This window comes from Myripristis murdjan, chromosome 11 (assembly GCF_902150065.1).
Source record: "Myripristis murdjan chromosome 11, fMyrMur1.1, whole genome shotgun sequence".
In the NCBI taxonomy this organism is placed as follows: Eukaryota; Metazoa; Chordata; class Actinopteri; order Holocentriformes; family Holocentridae; genus Myripristis; species Myripristis murdjan.
In genome coordinates, this window is record NC_043990.1 from 11559603 (window position 1) to 11569966 (window position 10364).

Here is a 10364-nt window from a genome sequence, read left to right on the forward strand (position 1 = left end):
TTCTTGGAAAGTGGAGTGGAAAGCCTCTTTACTGTGATAATAACATTCAGTGCTGCAAATAAGTAGGTTAATTCATGCCTCCCCATACCAAGTAGAGCTTGTAATAATGCATTAGGGCCGGTGCCTCCTCCCCATTGGCTGTTGCCTAGATACCTCACAGTAGTAAACAGCCAGAGAGCAGCAAGAGGCAGCCAACTTTTGAAGAGGTGTTGTTGAATTCACAAATGCTGAAACAGGATGAGCGGACTGGAAATGTAAGTTTTGACATTGAGACAGGTGCATCTTTAAGATTTCTGAAGTCAGTAATATTACAGGTTGAACACATTCGTACATAAATGTTGCTACAAATGTGGAGCTTGCCAGAGTGTCAGTCATTTGGATCTGATCAGGTGTTACAGCTCACCAAGTTAAAGATTTGAAGCGCTATCTGAAATGGGTTATTTTCAAGGTGGACTTACATGCTTGTGGTCACTGGGTATGGAATGATGAAATGCAAAGACTGGAGTTTGTCAGGTGAGCAATGCAGCCAGATCCACCAGTAATAGTGCAGACACTGCTTCAGATTAATTGCCTTTATTACTGCACTGATTGTATAAGAAAGATGGCCATTTATGTAAAATCACAATTTTTCTCCTTTAGTGGGTCCAATCCAAAAGTGGAAGGTTCCTTGAAGAAAAGAAGGGAAACCGGTGTCAGTTTCAGTGATCTTCACAAGCGACCTGAGGGGTAGTCAGAGCCAGGATTTATAAATCAGCACAGTATTCATATTTACAGTGCTCAATATTAAACTATTAAACAACTACATAATCCATTATTTTTTAATATGGCACATAGCCTTTCACATGAACAGCTGCTTATTCTTATAATCGTTTCTTCCCCTCAGGTTGGCTCAGTTCGCCACATTGTACGGTAGGGGGCGCCAGAGCATCAGGAAGACACTGAGCCCTTCCCATCTGAATGCCTACAGGTCCTCACTGATGCAGAGGCAGGGGGTCCACGTCACCACTGATGATGTCAAACGCAAGTATCAATATGTGGTCGACCCTAATAATGATAACATGACCTGCTTCATTGATTTACCACTCGTTCCTCTTGTCCTGTGTTGTTATTTCAGAGCTTTAAGGAAGGAAATGCAAAGTGTGAATTGCGGAATTGCAGAGCAAATAAGAGCAAATAAAATAAAAGTTGATCTTAATGAATGTAATATTTTTTAACTTATGATCAACACAAACACACAAAAAAGGTCTCCAGTAGCAAACTCTACACATGAATGCATAAATAAGACAATCAAACAAATATCATTGTCATGTTTTATAGCTTTGAGGTTGTTTCATTTTTCTAGTATCAAGATAGGAGTTTAGAGGAATTTTGAAAATGCGAAGGATGGAGTTTCTGGTTATTAAATAGGTTAACAAAAACAAATGTGCAGAACCTGGCTCAGCTGAAAATTACATTTAAGACTGTACTACTTCAAGCACTTCAATTAGTATTCCTTGAATGTTAGATAGCTAGACCAAAATCTAAGTTTGTGAACAAAGTGGCAGCTTTCCAGACTGGCTTGTCTCACGTTGGCATGCGGTAGCTATTGCTCTTCAGAAAGGGTAATAGAATTCAGCCAGAGGATGTCATCTTTCTGCACCGAGTCAACTGGTTAATTGCCAGGCAAGTTCAATAAATCACAAATGCTATTTGACTGTGGCCTGACATGAAGTCTCTTTGTGCTGTACAGAGGTGGCTGTCAGTTTGCTGCAGGAGAATTATTCCCTTCCCATTCCATCCTGTTTCATGGCAGTATTGAAGTAAGGAATTCAGAGACATGCATGCACACACATACAGTATAGGCATGATTTCCTTGACCTATATACTGCATAAAAAGATGAATTACACAGTACCACTTCCCTATCTGCTTCCAGGAGTAAAAAGCTGGATGAACTCACGGCTGCCCTGCTGCTCTATCTGTCCTGTTACTTTGAGCTCAAGTCTCTGGAGAATAAACCTAAGCCCCTCATGGCGTAAGTGGTCAGAGGAAAGTGAACACTTTCTAACACACAAAGGTGGATTATGATAATAAAGTATGATTTTATGTGTACTTCTATCATTCAGTTGTGGTTGTTGCTTGTATCTCAAAGGAGGAACACAAATACTTTGCAACTTTGCACAGTGTTTGCTTGGATTGTGCCACCATGATCCAAGCCAAATATTCATGAAGGACATGTAACAAAGAAAACTAAAACTTCAAAACCAGCCTGGTATGATACCCTCCACCATGGGGATGCCGCCTTTGTCCTCCCTCTTTCCTCAGTCATCTTTCTCTTATTTTTTGTCTTCCAACTATCTCTCCCTCTCTATCGGCCATCACCCTCTTTATCCAGTGAACCGAGCATGACTGAGCGCCAGATGATGGCGAAGACGTCAGCCAAGGTGGAGATGGCTCAGAAGAAGCTAGCAGTCTGCTACTTCAGTTTGGTCATGGGCCCAGAAATGGCACTGCACCAAAACAAGTCTGGCCACAAGTGAGTCTCTGGGTGACTGGTTTCTGTTTATCAAAAAATGAGAAGTGAAAATGTGTTTTCTCACATTTTCACTTTGATGTATAGTTTCTCTGGAGATACTTTTGATCGTTCAATTCATACCTGCTCAAAATGCCCCAGATATTTCCCCTCATATTACCTCCCTGGTAACCGTGATGCTGTTGCAAGATTTCTTCAATTTAACAACAAACCCACCATCCCAAGAAGCTCTGAGGAAGCCTATTTTGCATGCCTCTAAAATTACAACTTAGATCAGGGCTAGACGCAGTGTATATTTTACATGTTCCCTGGTTGGGAAGAACTGGGTAAAAGTTGTGATTAGTGGTCTCTATTGTGGTTTAAAGTGTAATCTTTCATAACTTTTGTATCACTATCATATACCTAGAAATAAGTGATATGATTGCATATGTGATGCAAGGCCCAATGGTCATTGGCAGTACTCGGTTATGCTTGCTCAGTGTAAGATCACTTATATTCTATCACACATACAAAAAATTGAGGTTTTTAAGTAGCGGGTCTTATTTTGTCTAAGTTTGGTCTCATCTGGTCAAATGAAAACCTTTCAGTGCTAACAGAACAAATACAGGGAGGTACCAAAAAACAGGCATACAACCGCTTTTAGATCCTGAACAATGCCAAATTGATCGTGCTTTCCACAAATAGATGCCGGCCTATGGCAGTGTGTTACATCATACAGTGCCTTTCTGTGTTCCTCCAGGAGCTGGGTGTCGTCAACCTACAAAGAACTGCTGCTACATGAGGTAGGCACAAACAGGGACCTGGTGCTATAAATGCTATATTCATCACCCTAATTGAGCCTTCTAATTAATGTTATACTTGCCTGTGGCCAGGTTAGGGTTTGGATACTGTCAGCCAGACTCTGTTCAAAAAGTTTCTTAAAAGTGAGCTTATGTAAGGCAGGGTTACCAGTGAAGACAACACAGTTCAAGTTTTTCAAATGTCTCAGAGAATGAGCGCTGACCTTCATCTACGACATCCGTTTTGCATTTAAGGTCATTATGAATGAGCCTTCACTTAGCAGCTTCAAAAATATGGGACCTGGCCAGCGATAATAAATCAGTGTCCTCCTTTTAAGAGACTTGATAAATGTGGCTCTTAACTGACCTGACGCTGCTCACTGATGACGGCACTATGTTGAAATGTTTTAAACCGTATTGCCTCATCTAAACACAAAAAGGCAGAGGAAAAGGCCAGGCCACCATCTGTGATTGCAGAGGGTACAGAACAGAACAGAATGGCACTGAGTGCTGGTTGTGCCTGGTGGCCTTAATGAATTTGTTAGTGGTAGGAGATGTTGACTCAACACAGGTGCTTTGCTTTGACAGGCTCTCTCCAGTGTTTAGCCAGGTGGGTGGACAGGGAGGGAAATAACACACTAACAGCAGCAGCTTAATGACCGCTCTGTATGTGACCTTTTTGTACTGAAATAGCTGCTGTGACCTTTTAAAAACACACAAGACTAAGTAGTCGCCTGGATCTTTGCACAGGAACTAGGTGTGCCGAACGTTCGCTGACAGAAACATCTGGAGTGCATGCATGGACAAATGGATGAATGGATATCATATGTAATGTAGCATAAGAAATTATTATAATATATGACATGTATATGGTTAAATATATATAATTAAAGGACTGAGCATCCACAGGTCATGATAGAAGGAGGTAAACCTGTAGTATGTTCCATTAGTACACTAGGTCCTATAGCTTTGCTTGTAACATCTGCTCTGCTCCCTCCTCCCTCATTAATGTTATTTTATAGCCATTTTCAACTATTGAGGGTTACCTGCAACTTTCCATAGCTATGCACACCTGTGAAATTCTCGGTTTGGCTTTGTTTCCATCTCCAATGTACAAAGATCCAAACAGTAAGGGTATGAAGTGCATCATAAAAAAACACTATACCTACCTACCTACCTTCTAATGATGGTTATGCTTATGGAAATGATGTCATATCAATGTTTGACCAGTCACGACTGACAGCACTACTAGCTCCTCCTAACAAATCCCCATACTCAGGTTTTAGTATCAGCTACCAAGCAGGGCTGCTACTAGGTTCTGGAAACTTTGTCTGGAAACACGTTGTAGCAATACCAACATTTCTGTCCAAATCCACCTCAGGAAGTTCCTACAGATGGAAAGACCTATATTAGTGTAAGTCCCATAATGTGACATATAACATTTTGTCCTTGCCTTCCTCCCTCCCTTAATGTCTCCAGTGACATTCTCTTTTTTTCCCCCATTTTTTTTATTCCCTTGCCCTCTGGCTTCTTCCATTCCTGTTTCCAGTGCTTGTACAGGTTCATCTGCTATGTGGGCTGGGTGACATTTGGCAGGAAACACCTGAGGGTCATCCAAGAGGAGGTGGGGCGCCTGTTGCACTCTGACACCTTCAACAGTGCACCAAGGAACAGGACCGATCGCAACTCAGGAGAGACCCGGCCCACCCATGACGGTTCAGTGGACACCGGACAAACTGACCCCAAGGAGCGGGGATGTAAAGGGTGCGTTGGGTGCGTTACATCATAAGGTCAGCTATTTCACAGCCTGTTGGAGATGCTAGGTTTTCAGTATCTTGCTCAGCGAGGTGGATGCCATCCAGTTGAAGGGAAGTCCTCCTGTCACCATGCTGACATCATTTGCAACCTTTGCAATTTAAGTTTAAGTTCTCTTGATGTCAAAAGTGAATAATGCTTTAGTCCAATGTGGGCGAGAGAGACTACTACTGGCTTTCATTTGAGCTGTATATTAGGGACTGATTTAGACCTTGAATGCAGCACGAGTGCACTTAGTGAGAGAGAAAACCAGCAGTACTGTGGGCTGTGAGGGCCAGAGTTGGAGAAACACTGTACTAAACAGTTCCAGACACCTGAAGCAAGATCCCTGCATTCGCTCGGAGTCAGTGAGTCAAAATACTGTACATTCCTGAGTTTGTCCAAGCCCCTTCCTTTGGCCTTCATTCAGCTCCATGTTCAGCCACTTAAACTCCGATCAACCTCAAGATGTTCACATGTCAACCAGTTGACAAATTATTTACAATAAATAAGCTAATAGCTCAGGCAGTAAAGCTGTCTGTATTTGATCGATGTCAGTGTCAGGCCTCTGTCGGTGATATGATTGACTGAGACAGATTCATAGCTTTGTCCGATAGGAGTGACTGTCTGACAGGCTGTTTTATGTTGCTTTGTCGCATCTGACAGAAGACTGGCAGTTGTTGAAGCTGTCAGAAGCCCAGTGCTCTTTCCTGCTGTCAGGTTGAGACCAAAACCCACATGAGCTGGACTTGCAAGTTTGCTCCCTTCCTCGAGCTGGAAATACGCTGTAAGATGTTGAATGTATCTTCAGCACCACTCCCAGCTGTCCCACATGCATTGAAAACAATGTGATGTCAATCACCGATCCTCGCGTCTCTTGCAATTTTCCACAAAGAGAGCGCTTGGACCTTGACAATGCAGCTGCCGTAGCAACTTTTCTGGTTAATTAGCTCAGGAAATTGTGTTAGGTTTCCACCCTCTGCACTATAAGCATGACCAAATGGAATATGTGAGGAATGTCTCCTTTTCACAATGCTTACACAGCTGTTGTCTGTTAGTTGAGGATTGCAAAACTACTGTACAGGTAGGCCTGTACTGTCATGATTGCTTTGACTGGTGGACTGAAAGATATAAAAGATCTGTAAAACCTAAAGCTAATAATTTCATTTGATTATTTTGTTCTGGTGGTGTCTTTCAGTATATCCAGTTCAAATTTCCCTGTCAACTAAATATTTACCTCATTTCACTTTGTTGGTCCTGCTCCGTGATTTGACCTGTCACCTAGAAAGTCCCAGAGGCGCCCCGGCCTCAGCAGCATAGTGACTCAGCGTTCCCCACTGATGGTGTCCCTGTTGCCCTTGCCTAAAGAACAGTCCCCCCATCTGTTCCTGGGCATCAAGGCCAGGAGGCAGAGCCCACCGCCAGCCGAGCTCTGTGACACCAACACCCTGATGGAGGAGCTCGACCAGCAGCTGGCCAGTGTCAGGTGGTGTAAAACATGATACTGAGTATGTAATATACTGTAGTAATAATACCCAAGAGGATGCTCCTTAACATGGTTATGGATATGGGCATACTTTTTGCATTGCTGTAATACTCAAACTCACAGTTAGTTTAGGCCTAGCAGTCTGATTGGTTAAAGCTGTATTTGAGCAATGCTAATAATTTCCAGAAACGGCTGTGGTTAGGTTTTTAGTTTATTCAGAGAACAAAGAAGATTGTTATTGATCTTTCATACTTTCTCTTTGAAAAAATGATAACATGGTAATCTAATATAGGGGTTTTCAAAGTGTCCTGGGACCCACATGGTTCCTTGAGGGGCTTCCAGGTGTTCCTCAGTAAAACAAGGACTAGTTCAATTTCACTAGAATTTAATTCACTAAGAAATCATTCCAATACAAAAAAATTGATGGGTGATTATTTTAACATTATATTTTTATCTCATCACTTTGAATCTATATGTCAGTGTTCAAGTATGACATCTAGACAAGTGAATAGTAAACATAAACCAAAACATCAGGGACCTCTGCATCTTCATTAAAGTCAATATGTTTTTTTTTTTTTTTTTTTTTTCTTTTGTTCTTTCTTATGTGCAACATCATTACTGTTATTTTGGATTGTTGTTTTTTTTTATGTCCCCAGCTTTGGGATTCTTGGCCAGCCATTGAAACAGTTCAGCTGCACTACGCTGCTACCCAAAGGAAGAAAGAAAAAAGATGGGAATGTGGAAGATGATGAGGATGAGGCTGATGAGGACGAGGATGATGATGCTGAAGACAATAACAATGAGCATTCCTGCATCCGTGTTCAAGGTAGCAAGTCGTCCCTCATGAGATGCAAGTCGACTGGTGTTGACAGACATGGCAAGACCAGCCGCACCAACACTGGCATCTCCAGAGCGACGACCGAGGCAGTGACCTCAGATACTGAATGAGGGCTTGTGTGTGTGCTTGATAGAGAGAATTTATGCATGTATGCTTGTGTTTGTAGTCATATGCTCTTTTGTGTGAGTGTAGACGTCCATTGGCATTACAAAGTCTGTTTTCATGAGAATAGACTTGAAATGGTATTCTCTGACCTCTGCAGGGTCAAAGCAGAGAGAGATAGATTTGGATAATAACTGTGTTTTCATTTGGGTTTCCTCCTGTCTGCCTCATTTTCAAAAGAATTCACCTGGACTGCCATCACACACGCTATATTTGAGGGAGGGGGTTGCGTCTGAATTTAAATCAGTCTCTTTTTTGCCAGCTGGTGGTGCTGTTGAATAAAATGTAATGGAACCCATAACAACTTTGAAGGTTTCCACTTTCTGTAGACAGACTCAAAGAAATTCAGTTGGCATTTCAAAATGAAGCCAGTCCAGTTCATCACATGCATAATTCACCTTGCATAATAGGTATTTGGGAAACTGAATTATACAGTCTCTACACATGGTTTATGTGTCATCCTGACCAATGTTCACCTCTTTCATTTAAGATCACTGAATACTCCCATATAAACTACTGACTCATTGTGTCCTTGTGTTGCCTCACACCAGACTGACAGTAATAATAACTCACACTGCACACACACACTCACACTCACACACACAACTGTCTAACCAGGCTTGGTGGCAGAAGGGGCTTTGCCTTCGTCCTAATTGGCTGGGTAATCCGGGCTGTGAGGAGTAGAGTTAAGCCCTGTGAGGAGAGGGAGGAGGCCTAGGCAGCTTGGGCATTACAATGGGGGATGGGCCCAAAAATATATTTGAAATTACTTTCACATATTTGAAGTGCTCTTAATTCATATTGGCATTAGGACTTCCTCAAATGTAGCTGCTTCAACTGAGAAGTCAAGCATTCACCAATTGTCCCCAGACATTTAGTATGTTTGAAACAATTGTTTTACTAAGGTCCAATGGGCATTAAGCCTCTCTGTTGTAGGTTTTCCCAATATTGAATTTGTTTGACGTTTTCAGGTCATGCTGGGTGAGCAATTTGACGGGAACCAGGGAAAATATAGATAAAACCAAGGGGGATTGGGATTAGAAATGGGATCTGGAGGCCACCTCATCCTCCTCCTCCTTTTCCACCATCTCGTCTCCATTCTCTGTTCATCAGCTCCCACCTCCCTCTCCTCTGATCCCTGGTTCTCCCTCACTACCTCCTCCAGTGCAGTGTGGGTAACACCAAGCAAGCAGTCCAACACTAACGGTTGAAACCTGCCTTGTCAGTCAGTTCATCCTTTGCCCTGGACTGACTGAAGCACAGAATCAAGAAAGTGCTGCCAGGCGGAGCAGTGGTCACATACGTTACATCTGTGATTCATTCAGGACATAGAGGAGGAACTGCAATCTTTAGCCATAAAGAGCTACTCCTGGCTACCTTTGACCTCTGTGTATGTAATATTGTGTAACACCACAACTGCTGAGCTCATAAGACAATTGTTCCCTTTCATCTTGTCTGTGGTAAAAGGAACTGCCTGTGGGAAATGAAATATACTGCACTCTTATCAGCTTCATCAGCAAATATTGCAGCATGTAATTTCAAAAGACTTTTAGACAATTTTTTACCTGATCTTACCTTGGAAAGGGAAAGTAACTCATTACAGACCGTTCAGCTTTATTGTGTCTTTCCTTACTGTAAACTTGCTTTGGTAGCCTACACCAGAGGTGGACAGTAGCCTAACAAATACATTTATTCAAGTACATTACAGTTTTTATGAGCTGCTACTTTACTTGAACATTTCCATTTTTGACACTTTATACTTCATTGCACTACATTTCAACAGGAATTTTTTTTTTTTTTTTTTTTACTCCAGTAAATTTATCTGATCACTGCAGTTAATAGTTACTGTGCAGAGCGTGGTTTTACATGCAGACGTGTCCAAGTTTTGGGGGACCACAGCATTTACACCACACCAGTCTAACCTTTACCCGAATCTGGGCCTTGTCCTCGACTGACTGCATAAGTTCAACATGTGAAGGAAGCCACCTCTTTTACAGAGAACTGGCCATGCCTGTAATTACAATCTAAATTCAACAATGACAGTGGTGGCAGCCAAGTAATCTTATTTGAGTCAGTAATTGTGATTAGGAGTGAAGTTTCATAAAGTTTGAGCGTTTACTGTGCAGGGAGGGCAAGACCATTATTGGGTGGGATTAGTGGTTTTCAAAAGGTTCTGGGAAAATGCTGTTTTGTAGCTTTCTGGAAACATTTCAGAGGTTTAGAGGACATTCTGCCAGCAAGCCGCCCATCAGTAGATCTTTAAAATGCAACTCAATGGAAAAAATCACCTTTTTAATTGGACAGCCACAGAATCACCATGACGACTAAAACATGCAATTGAATTAACAGCATGGATTAGTAAAGTCCATAAATTGCATATTCTACGGATAATTTACCCACAGAGTGCTACATTTTCGTGTTTATCAAATGCTTTAGTCCGTGTAACACATGGTAAGCCTCATCTGGTCTTAGAGGAGAATGATTAAAATGGGATTTGGCTGTTTTCTATTTATGCCAGTAGGGGGAGACTGCGCCCATAAAAGAATGAATTCCTCAGTTGGACTTGGGCAAAACTGGGGTAGCCTAACTCTACTATTTCATTCCATCTACTTTCTGTTGTGTTGTATTTTCAATAGGATGGTGGCTGCTGCATTCAGAGATGAGGAGATGAGGACTGGTGCTTTAATTTCATTATTAATAGCCCTACACTTCGCCATAAAAAGACTACATACACATTGGTATAAAAAAAATATGGCAGTAACACCTGCAGGTGTAGTAGACTATTCACAATATCA

The 10364-nt window shown here is 41.9% G+C and overlaps 1 protein-coding gene across 1 annotated transcript; it reads left to right on the top strand.

Moving 5' to 3' along the window:
* Positions 1–175: 175 nt before the first annotated feature.
* Positions 176–7517, top strand: ppp1r36 (protein phosphatase 1 regulatory subunit 36). Its single transcript, XM_030062948.1, has 11 exons — positions 176–254; positions 449–513; positions 640–726; positions 884–1020; positions 1730–1799; positions 1914–2012; positions 2373–2513; positions 3250–3292; positions 4839–5053; positions 6369–6569; positions 7226–7517. Exons 1-11 carry the CDS (start codon positions 225–227, stop codon positions 7515–7517), a joined length of 1380 nt encoding a protein of 459 aa, XP_029918808.1. The 5' UTR covers positions 176–224.
* Positions 7518–10364: the final 2847 nt, after the last annotated feature.

Coding starts and splice junctions, on each gene's coding strand:
- ppp1r36 (XM_030062948.1), top strand. CDS start 225: ATGCTGAAACAGGATGAGCGGACTGGAAAT. Junction 255..448: donor AGGATGAGCGGACTGGAAAT/GTAAGTTTTGAC, acceptor GTTATTTTCAAG/GTGGACTTACATGCTTGTGG. Junction 5,054..6,368: donor AAGGAGCGGGGATGTAAAGG/GTGCGTTGGGTG, acceptor CCTGTCACCTAG/AAAGTCCCAGAGGCGCCCCG.